The 16,885-nt window shown below is 39.4% G+C and overlaps 1 protein-coding gene across 2 annotated transcripts in view; it reads left to right on the forward strand.

Annotated features, from left to right (window-relative positions):
* The first annotated feature begins 1,713 nt into the window (after nucleotides 1-1,713).
* Nucleotides 1,714-16,885, forward strand: part of acap2b (ArfGAP with coiled-coil, ankyrin repeat and PH domains 2b) — a 56,339-nt gene continuing 41,167 nt past the window's right edge. For both annotated transcript variants that reach the window (XM_087852784.1, XM_087852783.1), the window contains exon 1: nucleotides 1,714-2,135. In XM_087852784.1, the coding sequence (XP_087708910.1) occupies nucleotides 2,083-2,135 (53 nt within the window). In that variant the 5' untranslated portion in view covers nucleotides 1,714-2,082. The remainder of the gene's footprint in view (nucleotides 2,136-16,885) is intronic.

Below are 16,885 nucleotides of genomic sequence, written 5' to 3' on the forward strand. Positions count from 1 at the left end.
AGGTTTCACAATGAACTCACCTGAAACTCTGGCTGATTGGGACCCACACCCAGTTCCACACCTTGGCTCAGGCGATTAGAGGATCATCAGGGGGTCCTTTTGTCCCTCTGTGGGGGGACACTCCCACTAGGTTTATATCTGGGACTCTCCACCATTTGACCTTAGAACTGAAGAAGCCTCTCGGATGAGAGGTGAAACGTCTTCAAGTAACTTAAAGAAGTCCAGACGCTTTTCTTTGCAAGCTCCTTTGACTAAATGAGAAGGACTTTGGTAATAATCAGGGGAAAATATCTCTTCATTTCCAAATGTCCTGCACAGAATGTTTTGAGTGCAGAGTACAAGAAAACTGAAGGAAAGGAAAGTGAGAAAGATTTATTTTCACTTTCTCACAGGATGAAATATAAAGCACATGTATGTTTTAAAAAGATTAATAATAAATAAAATATATAACAAAAAAATATATCATGAGACTTTTGAAATATATTTAAGCTTTTATCCTTGGAAATGTTGTATTTAAATTCAAATATATTTGTTATTCACATCCTAAATACCAAGCCTGCCATCTGCACAGTTTATTGTTTTTTTATTTATAAGTTACTGTTTATATGAAAATGTCAGACCACCTCCCAGCATCACTAATGTGTCCCACATTGTTTCTCTCAAACTGTGTCTTTGCCTCGTGGTTATATTATGCATTTAAAAAGTAATTCTAAACTAATAATATGTATTTTTTTTATATGCTTTATAGAGTAATGTATATATAATGCAGTGAAAAGTATTTTCCATTTTCTTATTAGGCATATTTCTCAATTTTTTCTCATATGTTTCAGATAATCTGATTTTTTATATTAAACAAACCTGAGTAATTGTCTTTAAATAATCATTTTATTTATCAAGAGGAATAAAGTTATCCAAACCTACCTCTCCCTGTTACCTAATAACTATTTGTGCCACCCCGGGCAGCAAGAACTGCAACCAAGCATTTACAACAACTCAAGATGAGGATTTTTTAGTCCACACTTTAAGTTCATGCTAAAGTTTTCTTAATTTGTGGATAATGACTCTCACCGTGGTTTGCTAAAGCCCCAAAGCCTTAGGAACTACTTTATAACCATTTCCAGACTGATAAATGCCAGTTTCTCATTTGTTCTGGAGTTTCTTTGGATTTTGGCACGATGTGCTGCTTTTTGAGATCTTTTATTTTGTTTTACTTTGTCAGACAAGGCCAAGTAGTTTTTTTACCCGTTAACAAATGACATAATCATTTGAAAACTGCATTTTTTTTTTGTTTTCCTGGGTTATCTTTGTCTAATATTAAAACGTGTTTGACGATCTGAAACACGAAAGTCTGACAAATATGCAAAATAAATAATAATAAATAAATAAAATAAATTAACATAAGAAAGTAGAGAGGAGATAAATACTTTTTCCACAGCAGTGAATATTATAGATACTTTGAAGGATGCAGTAATATCCTATATTCTTAGTTATTACTGGATCTATTTATGAATTAGTTTATTTATTTACCGCATATGTAGAAATAGCAAGGATTGTTGGGTCAAACCTTATTAAAAAAGTCAGTAATGAACTTTCATGAGTAGTTATTAGTTATTATATAGTTGTCATATTCCTGCCTTGCGCGCTATTTTGTGAATTACATTTCAATACGTCCTCAGCAGTGGGGCACATGCGCACTGGCCGGTGGATCCCTCTCTGACCACGACAGACGATCTTCGGAGTTGTGTGTGTGTGTAGTGTGTGCGCTCCACTCCCGCTGGCTGCTATGACCTAGCTACCGGACGACACTTTCCGTTTTTCCACGCTGACCCTTCCGCCTCAAACTGCAGTCCCCACACTCAACGTTACGGTCGTTTATGGTCGCATTACCGCCACTTTTTCATCGTAGCTGCTGGCCTCCGGGGCTAGCTGGCTAGCAGAGAGGGGGTGACGGAGTGGAGCCAGCTGGTCGCTGAGAAACGGCGGCGTTAGCAAACAAGCTAATTAGCGAGAAAGACTCAGCCTGGATTATTGCCTTTAATCAAAAGAGAGCACAGGTCTGCGGCTTCACCCACTGCGGCAAAAATGAAGATAACTGTGGATTTCGAGGAGTGTTTGAAGGACTCCCCAAGGTTCAGGTGAGTGATGACAGCCAGGCTTTTTTTTTTATTGTCCCGTCCGCTGCTTTTTTATTTATTTATTTATCTCAGGGGTAAAAGTATACAGCTAGCCGCCTGCTAAACCCTCACGCCAATCAGCAGTAAGTAGCTAGCTGTTCGTCGCCTGCTACTTTTCTATTTTTGTCCCTAAGAGCTGGGGCCAGCCTGGGAGGCTGCTGCTGGGACCAGGAAACCAAACAGAGACTCGCTGAGAGTCGTGGTGCAGTGGAAAGCTGCTCCGGCGCCTGTTTTTCCCCCCCAATATAAATTATGTAAACATAGTAAAATACATTAAATATGAACGCAGAGATTAGAGTCTGTCCCAGGATCCTTAACTGGCATGACCCTTCGTGATAGTGTATTTTTTCATGACAGCCAGCTTTGTGTTTACTGTGCGCAGCACTGCATCTGTAATTCACTTTTCTGTTTGATCACACTTATATTTCTAATTAGACCCAATGTCTATTTTCACTGTCCGCTCATTATCTTGCTTTTAAAGTAACATGACACATTCATGATCGTTTCCATATAAAGACATATTAGTAGCGTCAGTAAGCTTGTTTCCTTCTTCAATTATGAGCTGATCAGTGAAAAAAAAGACAAATCACTGGTGACTTTACAAATACTGTTACCGTCCATGTGACGTGTTCTCTGTGTGGTCATTTCTGAAATCACCCCCCCCCACACACACACACACACACACTTCTTCTGAAATTTGTGTTATAATGGCTCTCACCTCCCTCCTCTAACAGTGGCCTTGAACTGTCCAGTGTTTTGAGAAAGCATCATCTTCCCCTCTTCCTCCCTCTTCCTCCCTGCACAGCCCCTCGCGCTCCCTTGCTGCTGCTGCAACATCCTCTCTCACAAAAACGAGGAACAGATGTTCGAAAGTTGTTGTTGCAGTTGTTGCTTTTCTGAGACTGAGCATTTCCTTTAGGATTGTATTCATAGGGCTGAACAAAGGGGAAAAGTCCCAGTCGGTCGTTGTTGCCTGGTTTAAGGCTGTGTGACCATGATTGCTCCCTTTAACTCACTGTTTTAAATTGGACACATTATTACTATTAAAGCGCTCTAACTGTTGTGCTGCTTAGTGTGTCAGCTCATTGGTATGTGAGGTGTTCGAGGTGCTGCATGCTGCCACAGGCTTTGAAGCCCTCACCTCTTTGCGTCGTCACACTTACGTTTGCTTTCATTGATTGTGGATAACAGAGCGCTGAGTCACTGCATACAGTTTGAAGTTTTCTATGTCAGCAAGGCAGTTTTTTAAACAAAGAAAGGAAACTGTTCAGTGGGAGTGCAGAGGCTTTGTTTGCGATGTAGATCCAGCAGAATCTGAAATACTGCCGTCTTTCCCTACTGAAAGTCACTCATTTGTATACAAGACTTGCCTGACTGTTCTTATTTACTACAGTCATCATCATGCGCCAGGTCCGAGCATCTTTTAAGGTAATTCATTGCAAGGCTGCAGCAGTATAAAAAGGCTTGGCACTTATTTTTCTTAATTAGAGCTTTTCTTTTCCCGGCACTGAGGCGGTGTGCAGGTGGTGTGTGATTGACCTTTCTCTGACCTGTAACTTTGCTGCGGCACCTGTTACAGCAGCTAATGACACCATTACCTTGTCCTTGCTTTATTCCAAAAACAAATGCACAAAAGATGTGAAAAGTGGTAATCTGCTGATCAGTTAGATGATGTTTGATGAATATATACTCGTTTGGGGTCACCTTGGGCTTTAAAAAGGTGCTCTTTTTCTGACTTCTGTAGACCAAAGAATCTGTTGATTAATCCTGTAAAACATTAACCTAAAGTCAAAATTAATCATTAGACTTTACAGTAGTTCTCGTTCTGTCTGTTTAAATGTAAATAACTCTGCATCTCTGCCTGTCCCTATCAAAAGTATAAAAGTTATCACTTTTATTGAGGGAATTCTTGGAGGGGTTTGGATGCAGCAGGCAAAGTACTAGACCTAGTTTGTGACAAATAAACAACAAGCAGTGAGTTTCTCCTTCAGGACTACTGAACTTGCCATCGGTTGCACTGAACTTGCCGGTGCCACCAATGTCGGTGCTATTTGACCAGAGTACATGTAATCTTGCACCACTGAAGGACATCATGGATAGAACCTGTAGGAACGTAACTGGGGCGATCGTGGCTCAAGAGTTGGGAGATCGCCTTGTAATCGGAAGGTTGCCGGTTCGAGCCCCGGCTTGGACAGTCTCAGTCGTTGTGTCCTTGGGCAAGATACTAATCCCATGTTTGCCTACTGGTGGTGGTCAGAGGGCCCGGTGGCGCCAGTGTCCGGCAGCCTCGCCTCTGTCAGTGCGCCCCAGGGTGTATGTGGCTACAATGTAGCTTGCCATCACCAGTGTGTGAATGTGTGTGTGAATGGGTGGATGACTGGATATGTAAAGTGCTTTGGGGTCCTTAGGGACTAGTAAAGCGCTATATAAATACAGGCCATTTACCATTTTAGTGCTTAACTCAATGATTTCACTATAGTACTTTTTCTCGTAGTAGTTTTCTAGCAGGTTTTTTTCTCCAGTTATTTCTATGTTATGCTGCTTGGTGCTTCTGCTGTTCTACATTTTGGATGCCAGCTTTATAATCCACACTAAAACCAAAGCATTGCATTACTATGGATCAAACTATGAAATATAATAAGTCAACAGCTGCAACATTAAAGTCATAATTTGGACAAGTGCCATTCTAAATGGTAAACATATTTAGTTTGGGTCAACACCTGGATTTTACTTAGCAAAGTGTAAGAGCCTTACATTGGTCTAGGATACTTTTTAGTTACTTTTGGTCTAGGTGTGGGATCAGCATCATTATGTACCACCCAAAAAATTGAGGTCAGCTGAATATATTGAGTGACCAGGTTTTTTCTTCCCTGTGGAAATGGTACATTGACAAACTCAGGTGTTTGACATTGCATAAGCACACCAAATGCTGAAGGTGATCCAGTGAAATATTAGAGATTGTGGGGGTTGTTTTTGGTCAGGGCAGTGTGTTTTGATATTAAGCTGCTTAAGCAGGATTCTAACTTTTACTTAAGTAAAAAGTCAGCATACTTTTTTCCACTTTGCAAAACAAACAAACAAACAAACAAACAAACAAACAAACAATTATCAAATATAAAATGTTTAAACTTTGGTGCAGCACCACTTTCAGTTGGACAATTTCTATCCCATTTTTTTTTTACACTGATTGTGTTTCTCATCAAATATTCTGATTTCCTTTGGGCACCTCTATTTTGTTCTTAGCCCGCTCTGTCCCACCCTGGTTTATAAACTTATGGAAACGCCCATGCAACCAGCTGACAGTGGATCCCCAGAGCTGAGCTGCAGCTCAGAATGGCGGGGCTGAAGGCTGTGGGATGAGAGACTTGCAGTAGAAAAAGCTGAATCATATTGAGGGCCGCCACGGCAACCTGGCCCGTGAGTCAGCTGGTAACATGAGACAGGAATGGTCGGTGCTAGCTGGCTAGCAGCAACTGAACTTTCAGAATGAGAGCAAGAGGATTGTTTTTAAATGTGTCACCAAATGTATATGGGAAACACCACTGTATGGGCAGATGTGATACAACACATAGAACTCGACAAAAGTTGTCGTTACTTTTTGTCAAAAAAACTCCAGTTTGTGTTTTATTCTGTTAATCTAATTCACATCCACTTCCCATGATTGTCTGAGCAAGGTAACAATATAGCCCTGTCTCTGTTTGTGCTTTTTTGTGACCTTTGCCCCCCTTTTGGATGAGTCATCAGTTAGCATTTCCTCACTTAAACACTGCTGTAGGTTCATCATTGCTCCATAGTTAGTAGAGATTACTGCACCATCGTTTTCCACTTCGACCACCGCAGCTCTGCTGGGTTTATCCAACCCCCCTCTCGTTGTGTTTGGCCAGGGAAGACGACGACGACGCAGGAGACACAGAGTATGGATAAAAACATGTAATACGCACCAGCGTGAATTAGCTCTCACTTGCTCAACATCTGTTTCCAGTTTGGTGTTTGCTTTCAACTTGGTGCTGGAGAATATGGAGCCCCCAAATGTAGAGAGGGTTGTTTTTAAGTGGTATTTTGGCACACCCCACTTACTTTTTTTCTTTTTTTTTTCATCCTCATTTTTGTTGGAGAAACTGTCTTTGGTTGTAAACCATGTATTCGGGCTGCATGAGAGATTCGCTAGTGCAAAAAAGTTATGTATTTTTGGCAGTAAACCCTAGTAGCCTAGTTTTCCACTTGAGAATAGATGTTGGACTCGAGAGCTTCCTGGCTCCTCTTCAAGTATGATAGTTAAAAATTCCCTCCAGAGTGCAGCAGCTTTTTTCTCGACGAGTATAGGAACAGATGTTTTACATATTTTATATGCTGTTCCACTCTGCAATGTCCCCAACAAAAGCAATGTGGGGGTAGCTTAAGGACCTCGAAAGTTATGGATACTTAGGCTCCATTTATTAAACTGATCATAACATCTGTAAAACTGAAATGTTTCCAGTTTTTTTAAATAGGACACACAAGAAATTATCCCATCAAGAAAATTATAGTATGATGGAAAGTGTTGTAGTTGTAGAGGTGAGATAATTTCTGTAAGTGGCAGAAAAGTTCTCCTTGTTGTTGCCGTTCCTTTTAATCATTATTACACGAGTACGTGCTCCTGATTGGGTGTGTGACCATGCAGTGCGATAATCCTGATTAGCTTCCCATGGGAGTCCACCTGTGGGCTTGTTATCATGCTGGGCTATTTGCAGTTTGATTTAATTAAGCTCTGGTCCATTTCCTTTTAATGGTTATTAAGCCAATTAAAATGAATGAAATGTGAGGACTGAGGCTGCTCTTTATGTCACATAAATACCCGTGTAAATACTTTAACTTTCAAGTATACAATTATTTTATCAGAGAGGATGAAGCAGAGAGAAACTGTTGTTAATTTTTTCTAATTAAGAAAATTAATCTCTCTAAAAACACTTTTTCAAAACCTCAGATTTTGTGTATTTTACACATTGCCTTCGGTATATAATTATTAACTCTGGATTTTTTTATGAGGCAGACTTTTCACTGTCTATAAGTGATTGATCTGTTAAATGAGAGAATATTATGTAAGTCATTAAGAAAATACTTTTGTTGTAATTATTATTTATAGCTCTCCAAATACATAATATTGTTGAACAATAATTGTTGATGATATCGTTTTCCCCTCGTCTACAGCAAATACAGTTAAGCCTGTAACTTTGTGGACATGGGCACAATTTTTGTAGTGTTGCCATCTTTACATCATTAAAGTTGATTTTAATTCAAACAATCAACATATGATTATGCAAACTAGTCAGTTAATTTTAGGGAGTTAGTATTGTAATAATTGTTTAGGGGTTCACAGCTAGTTTTATACACAGTCCCCTGTTTTCAGTGGCTCAAAATTGATTGGATAATTGAGTGATAATCAGTTTCACGGCTCAGTGAGCTGTTAATGCAAGTAAAGGGGATCTTCACAGGAGGCTTTTAGTATTCTTTAGGCTGAAATCCAAACTAAAAATAAAGTAAATAATTAAGGAGTGGCCACATTAACAATCTATTTCATTCTTTAAAAGAAGGAATGCACTGGCCAGCTGTGAGACAACTATTGTGGGTGATCTGTGACTTCCAGAGTTTACATTAAGGTGCAAACCTCTGGGTACACTCGAGATCAACAAGACCAGTTTAGACATTGGCGGAAAACATCTAAAAGAGCCTGAAAAAAATGAAGGTTAACTTGCACCAGAATGATGGAAAGAAAAAAGTAGTGGTCTGTCAAACATCATGAGAGTAATGCTGTGGCGTGGGCATGTACGGCTGCTAGTGGAACCAGGTCACTAGTGTTTATTGGAGATGTGACTGCTGATAGAATTAGCAGGATTAACTTTGAAGTGTACAGGTTTATACTCTCTACTCAGATTCAGCCAAATGCTGTAAAAGCTGATTGTACATCACTTCAGTCATAGGGATAATGACACAAAGCAGCTGCAAAGGCAACCCAGGGGCTTCTAAAGGAAAATAAAAGAGATATTCTTCAATGGCTAAGTCAGTCGCAACAGAGTACGCTTTTCAGTTACTGAAGACAAAACCGAAGGCAGTAGAGAGACCCACAAACAAACAGCAACTGAAGGTGGCTGCTGTAAAGGTGGTGTCCATGGTTTCTACACCTCCGGCAGTTCCTGACTGCAACGTTTTTTTTTATCTAAGTATTAAAAAATAATCATTAGATCAACAATTATGTTAGTTACTGAAAATGTAAATGGGGATTGACTTTAATTCCTAAACATGTGTCATTATTAGTGGTGCAACGGATCGAAAATCTCACGGCTCGGATCGGATCACGGTTTTAAGTCACGGATCGGATCAAAGACAAAAATTTGACTCGCCATTTACTTATTTAAGTATTTTTTGCCTATTAAAAAACATTCAACTGAAGACTCATTCCACACACTTATATAAAAACAAATTAAGGTGCAATATGGACATTATGGACCATGCTGGGCATCCTCTGCATCCTCTGCACACGGCCATAAACAACCAGAGGAGTCTGTTCAGTGACAGGTTGCTTCTCCCAAAGTCAAGGACCAGCAGACTTAAAAAGTCCTTTTGTCCCACACGCCATTAATCTGTTTAACTCCTCACTGGAGGGGAGAGGGAGGGGAAACGGGGACAAAGGAGGGGGGAACAAGTAAGCTGTAGTGCCTTTTCACTGTGCAATAGTTTTTGTTAATATCCAACGGTGTAATAGACTCACAATACTTGAAATGTGCCGTTCCCTTGTATTCTTATTCCTATTTATTCTATTTATCCCTTTTGTATACTCTGTATTTATATATGTGTATATTTCTGCTCACATTCTGCAACTTCTGTCGGTACTGTGCTACTGGAAACTGAATTTCCCGGAGGAACCCACCCGAGGGATAAATAAAGTTTCATCTAATCTAATGTAATCTATAGGGCAGTGCAGGGCTTTGTATCTACCACTCCGCTGTGATACAACGAGCGGTCGCGGTCACGTGGCTTTCCGTTGCCCTGGAGCTCCACCCATTTGTAGTTTGATCAACAGAAGATGACTGGGACAGTTCAGCCATAGCTTTAAACTTCTCCTGCTCATACATGCTTGGAACGATCTTGTCACACTGAAGTGGACGCGCAACTAGATATCATAGCGTGGCTCAAGCACGTTCATCACAGTTTAAACCCCTTGTTTTGCACAACGGAATACGGCCTCCCGTCTGCAACTAAACACCCCGATAGCTTTAGTAATAGCTTTAGCCCGGTCGGACTGGGCAGCAAAGGGCTGCTTAAATGCCGCAAACTCCTCTGCTCTGCCACTTGGATCGCTAGCGCTGGCCATAACTTTCGCTTGACAGACCCACCACGTGCACCATACACATACTTTTTTTTCTTTTTCGAATCTTCGGATCACGTGCATACCGAACCGTGGAGTGGGATCGGTTCGGATTTCGGATCAACCGTGATCCGTTGCACCACTAGTCATTATCCAAAAAACCTACTGACCTAACTGTATGTGAGCACATTAATCTGTGGATCACATTAACGCCACCGTCTAGTGGAAATGCTGGAGTTTCCACTCTTTCTCATCAGTGCGTTTCCTTCCTGCTACTTCCTTGTGACATAGGAAGACCAAATGTGAAGCTGGCCTTGATGTTTAGTCGACCCCACACCAGAATTTCCAAAAGCTAGTAAGCATTTATCTTTAAATAATGACTTCATCTTGTTGACGATGCCGACACGTGTTTGTGTGTATGTGTCTAATGGTGGGTTTTTACCACTGGAGGACCCCCTTCTGTGACAGCACTGCTCCACTCTCTAACAATTACAGGATCTACGTCACGGGACTGAATCTCACCCCATTCTTCATGTTTCCAACTGTTTGCCTCTACCACCACTGTTATTTCAGTCCAGTGGAATAAACCCCTTTCATGCAAAGTGGTCAGCTTTTCTGGGAGAAGTAATGAAGTTAAAAAAAACAAAAAAAGCAAACTGTGTAAAATAATCTTCCTTCTGTATTTTAAGAAGTTCTTGGCAGAAGTAAGACAAGACGAGGGAGGCTGCAGGACAGTACGCTAGATATATTTGGAAGACATCAAAGTAAAGATGTAATGCCGGGCTGACACATCTAAATTGGATTAGTAATAGTAATTTAGAAGTAAGCCTGCTTGGGGCAAACTATGAAGTTTGAGCTATTTTATTTGGAAAATAATATTGTTATCAACTAGGGAAACTTCCCTGTATTCTCTTGAATATGGCTTTAAACGGCTTATTGTCACTGGAGGTAGAGGAGCTCGGTATTTCTGTGTCAACCGTGCATATTAATCCTGAAATCAGATAATTGGTGATCCGAGAAGTCATTTTACTTCTGTATGACCATTACATGATGAATAGTTTTTCCAATATTGTGCAACGGGGGAACAGATTTTCAACCAAACCGGTGCTTCTGCATTACACAATATTCTCCAGTGAGACAGAAATACGTGTAAAGTATATTCTTTGATGTCTCCTTTTGTCTTTGAAGTGTTGAGCTCCGTACCGCAGGCCTAAAGAAGACTCGGTGGCAACATGAATGACAAACCTGTTCGGCCGCCTCACTTCTTTATGTAGAGTAGACACAAGCAGCTGGGCAGATGCCAGCTGCCTCACAGAGCTCCAGGGGTGGAATTATTTGCTTTTTGGAGTGTGGTCACTGAATCACTGCTAAAGAATTAGGTGTCTCCTTTTCTTTTTATACAGTATTTTACTATCCAGACAAATCATTGACTCTAGTGCTTGTAGACTAGCACAGTAAAAGTCCGGAGCTGTTGTTAGAGTTGTTGGCAGTGTTAGGATCTTAGTCACCCCCTGCTAAAATAACCTTTTTATGTGGATGTTTACTCAAAAGCTTTAAGAGGCAGAATGTCAGGCGACTAACTAGAACTGATTCAAATGACTTGAATTAATTTCCTAAAGTATGGAAGCAAGCTATTGTTTACTGTCTACTGTTGTTAGATTGCTGGCTTACAAAATGGAAGATGGATCATGTTATAAGATATGTAGAGTAATATAAGAATATTGCAATATTGGCATTTATATTCCAAGCAGGAGGCTTCTGTTTTGATGTACAGTGGTGTGGAGTCCTATCTGACATAAGCTTTTGGATCAGTGCCTTTTTGGGTCAACATAAAGGGAAGCAGGACATAAACATGGCCTCGCTGAAGCTGAAATTGCCTCTGATGTGGTTAAAAAGCAGACTTTTTTTTTCTTCCTGTTTTACTTCTTCATGGCCTGTAGTCTGTCTTATACCACACGTCTCTCCCTATTTAGCTCTGGCTTGATCCTCACACCCACTCCGCGCTTAAACCAGGCTTAGTTCCCTAATTTTTATTGTTTCATGTAATAAAAAAGCTAGTAGTCATATGGATATTTCCTGGAATTTATTCTTGGATGCCTTGTCACAGAGGGAGGAAGAGAGTGCTTTTTTAAAGCTTTAATGGTTTGGAATATGGATATGTTTTCTTTAGATCTTGAATGAGCAGCACCAGCTATGGACCAGCAGGGATCTGGTATCTCTATGCAACGTAACCCTTCCAAATAGTTTGCACAGTTTTCTGTTGTTGAATGATACCATAGTTCAGAGAGTTTGCATTTTGTTTTATCTACTGGTTACACTCTGTGAATGCTGTTTTTGCACAAACTACCTCTCTTGTTCTGTTTTTGGAGACCAGAATCCTTTTGGACTAAGAATGTAGATTCTTAGTGATCCAAATTGGTGGGCAAGAACATTTTATATCTCTTTACTGATGATATTCTCCTCTTTTTGTCAGATTTGGCAGGTAGTATTTTAAATCTCATTAAACAAATTGATAAATTTAGACAGTTTTCAGGTTATTAAATAAGTTATACGATACCATCAGTGCTTTATTTAAATCAAGAGAATCTCCAATAATCAAATCACTGTTTATAAATGCAAAAGAAGGATTCGTGTATTTAGGAGTCAATATTACTACAAATATAAAAGCAATTGTAAATGTTAACTTGTATATAAGAAGAACTTTGGATAGGGGGATGACGATGCCCATCTTTTTAATGGATGTGTCAATATGATAAAAATGACTATTTAATTCTATTGGCAAAATTTCTTTACTTATTTCAGTTGATCCCTTTGCCGTTATCGAAATCATTTTTTAACATGATTCATTAAATTTTTACTAGAAGTATTTGGAACAATACAAAGCCCAGAAAAAGACTCAGATATATCTACCCTATGACAGAGGAGGGATGCAGTTCCCAAATTTGAAATTGTACTATTGGTCTGCCCAATTACAAACTGTACATTTTACTTTTCAGCAGGTGTTCCAACTTCCTGAGTAGATATGGAAAAAACATCAGCAAAGAGTTGGTATAAAGCTCATAAACACCAACGCCCTTTTTTTCTCACCAGTCCATGGTAACGCATCCTAAATGGGACAAATTGTTCAAATATCATCCTTATGACATTTAAGGAACTGTGTCTAAAATGTGATATCTCTAAGAAGCAATGCAGTTGAGACACTTTATTCAAACACATTGATCCTTTGCATATGAACTGCAACTCGCACACCTTGAAGACCTATTGGTGAAGAAATGTCTGTTCTTTATAATGCGTTTTGACAAAGAGTCTAATAGTAACGGACTAGAGGCTTGGAAAACTGATATACAAGGAGACGTACAACAGGATGAGTGGGAATGGCATGCTCAAAAGCTCAGAAACAGAAGATTAACACCAGACTGAGACTAATAGAATAGAAGTGGTTAATGAGAACTTGCATTAGACCTTGAAAAATGAACTGCATCAGTGGTTCTCTGACATTCATTCATTCATTGTGTTTTAATTGTCTGTTTCATCTTAATGTGTTTGCTCACTCAGGGTGCGTGTTTAAAATGTTTGAAATGTCAATAAAATCATTTATATAAGAATGTAGTATCTACAGTACATCTGTGGCGTTTACATTCAAAACTGCACACATAAACCAGGCTAGTGGACGTGATTTGTGTTTCCAGCTTTGCCCTGTGCACTCGTGTCACGGCTGTTGGCCTGTTTAATATGTGTACATTTTTTGAGATTAATTAAAAGCCATATGTATTATCTCAGTCATTTCATGGTCACAAAGTCTGTGTGATGCACCAAGTGTTGCTGTAATACTAACAGCAACCGCATTAAAAATGAGTGCTGTGAATAAACATGAGATATGTTATTATTATTATTATGTAATTATCCTTGTAGTTGTTTGATGTACGATGATTTAAATCTCTTTCTCGGATAGTCTTTTACACCCAAAGGTCAGCTGCTTAAAACCCAGGTCGTCATATTTGTGCGATATCTTCTGTATCAGAATACCAGGAAAAATAAATACAAACATGTAAACAACTTGTATATACTTGTTACTTGCCATGCTTTCATACTTGTGAAAGACAGCGTGAGATTTTTGTTTTCTGTTTGCTTTTGTTTTTTTGTATTTTCTTATCATATCAAGTGCTGAAGAAGAATATCAGTGTGTCACCTGCTCAGATGCTAATTTAACAGTTTTAAGTCAACAATCAGGATAAAACGTAAAATGCATGAAACCAGAGTGCGCAGACATGGTCTCAAGCAACAAAGCATTTTACCAAAATACGTAAGAGAGAAACAAGTCAATATAGAAAGAGCTAGAATAAACAGGATTTAAGTAAATGGACTGGTTCTTATATAGCGCTTTTCTACTCATCTGAGCACTCAAAGCGCTTTACACAACTTGTGCATTCACCCATTCGCACAAGCACATCTTTCTAAGTGCTTTATAGCTAACATTCACACACATTCATACGATGGATGCATCGGAGAGCAATTTGGGGTTAGTATCTTGCCCAAGGATATTTGGCATGCAGACTAGGGGAAGCCAGGAATCGAACCACCAACCTTCCGATCAGTGGATGACCTGCTCTACCACCTGAGCTACAGCCACCCCTACAGTAGAATGACAGATAAAAGTAAGCCATATAGATATCTTAACTTTGTCTGATCAAATGGATCAGAATAATAAATCCAGTGTAGTTAACTTTGTGCATATGTGGCATTTCTCATGACTGTCATATCTACTTGCTCTTTGTACACTTAATCCAGAGTGAAGGCCGTACACTGCCACCTTTAGTTTATCAGGTTCCAGGTGATTGATAGGACAGCATATACCATGTATATATATGTATATAAATGTATATTGTTTTTAAGAAAAAGAAGAAAACAACTATAAACAAACATTTCAAATGGATTTCTTTCTCCTGTAAATGTATTCAGACTCCCCTGCAACAAGTATACTTTCAGTCTCATTTGCTAGAACCAGCTGTCCAGCTTGGCTCACTCCAGGAGTGGAAAGAGAGTTGTCAGCAGTCAGTATATCCAAACCAGCTGAAAATGCTGCCTTTCATGTTACTGCTTTTCAACTTCTGCTGTTTCAGTTCATTAGTGTTGCCCTTTTCAAGTCATGACCCAATAGGGCTGTGCGATATGACCAAAATCTCATATCCCGATATAAGAATTCTATCGTCCGATAACGATATAAATCACAAAAATGTAACATTTTCTGTAAATTCTGTGAATCTCGGGCAGCTCGTCTTGCGTGAAGTGTTTCCAGCTGCGCGTCATGTAGCTGGAGTCGAGTGTTTTAACCGATGCATGAAACGATACATTTTTAGACATAAGTTGTAACGTCCGCCGTTTTCTTTGTGAGTATTTATTACACGGCGTGCTGCGGGGAAAAGCCTGTTCTAACATTTGAGTCTAAGGTTTATTTTTTTAGCACCTGGCAGCTCTTTTTTTAATTCTCATCTGTAAATAATCTGCTCTTTCACGTGATTCAGTTTATTTTGAAAAGTCTCAACAGGATCTTGAGCTTTATTGTGAAAGGTTTATGTGGAATATAAACAAGCGGACACGTGATCGTGTTACCGTCGTTGTTGCTAAACACATAAAAGCCAGCGCTTGTCTGTCTGTAGTGTGGTTATATTAAATATAAGAGAAAGAGACAACTTTAAGAAATTAATATAGCCACTACAGTGACCATCAAAACCATGAAAAAAAAATATAATATTGCCGTAAACAGTTTATTTTGCTCCACCATGAAACAAACGATAGCGTAAAATGAAACGATAGACGTTTTTATATCGTCATCTGATATATATCGTTATATCGAACAGCCCTATGCCCCAATATTTCTTGGTTTAAGGGCTGGTTCTGAATTTTACTTGATTTTTCAATATTTCTGTTGTTGATTTGTTTGATAAGCACATAATCTTATGGAGTCATCTAACCTCTCCTCAGCTTCGGGCCATGAACTTCTGTTCTGACGTTCACCTATAAACATTGTTTTTGATACACTTTAAAACCAGTTGGTTCTCTGAGTGATTTCAAAGTAGCCCCATGGTGATGATCCCACCACTGTGCTTCATAATTAGGATGATGTTTTGTTTTTGTTGTTGGCCTTTTTTCCCCAGATGACCTTTTTTGACATTTTCTTTCCGGTTTCCTGCTGATTTATGATGTAAAGCAGTGTGAAATTTGACTGTCATACCACTTATTAGAATTCATGAAACTAACCTGGTAACAACTCTATTGAAAGGAGTCTTATGAGGCTGTGATAAAACCGTGGTTCACACTGTCCTGACTTTGTACAGAAAAGAGGGCCTTAGTGGATTTTGTATCGCTTTGTTTATGTAGAGCAGCACTTGTACAACCCACACTTAGAGTTTGCTCATTAATTTAAATACCTGCATTCAGGTATCCTTTAGAGAGAGTTTTCTTTGTCTATTTTGGTGACTTTAGTCTAGTAGAGACCACATTTTATGACTCTTCAGTGTAGATCTTTGTGTTTCCAAAGCTTTGTGCCTCTTCTTTCCTCTGCTTTCTCCTCTTTTGCTCATTATCCAGTTTCAGCCTGGATATGCTCCAAGTTCAGAGCTATGAGGCAATAGCCCAAATGTTCATTTTGCCACAGCCCCTCCTTTTCTTATCCTGTCAGCACTTTTGCAAGTTTAGCTTGCAGGCTCAGCTTTTCAGATTAGAAGGAAATGGTCTCCTTCTTGCGGTTACTTGGAAAACATGACAGTGACTGACTGACTGACAATTAAAACAATTGTTTCTAGGTCTGTTCCTGAGAATGTATCCGAGTTTTCCAGTCTTCTCTCATTTCAGTGACGTTTATTATAGTTCATACTTGTGACCTGGATACTAAATGTTGTTGTTTGCCCCTGGGCAGAGAGATCAAGTGTCTTTTATCAAGCAAGAACCGGCCTGACAAGATGTTAGATAACACATAATCAGATAGTAATTTGACTGACTGGCAAACACAGTCTGTTATTGGGTAATTTTATTGTAATAATTCAATTCACTTTTTTGTAAAGTGTACAACTAAAGCTTTCCTTAAACATGTTTTAACTAACCCTTCCTTCCCTCTGTTTTTAGTGTTGGCAAGTGTTTGTACTCCTTGTGTTTGTACTAACTACATCACCAAGCAAAAGTCAAATCCTCCTGAAGTCGGACGCTCGACACGGTCGGCAGAGCAGCGGTGATTCTGTGTGAATCACTGGAGAAATGTTCTTTGCCCGTGGCAGCGGAGAAAGACAAACGGGGCTTGTAGCATGTTCTTTTGACCACGGTTCATATCTGTGTGAGAGAGGCACAGTCATTTATGGCCTTTGACCCTGTTTCT

Source organism: Neolamprologus brichardi, chromosome 15 (genome assembly GCF_056152115.1).
Source record: "Neolamprologus brichardi isolate AB-2024 chromosome 15, ASM5615211v1, whole genome shotgun sequence".
NCBI lineage: Eukaryota > Metazoa > Chordata > Actinopteri > Cichliformes > Cichlidae > Neolamprologus > Neolamprologus brichardi.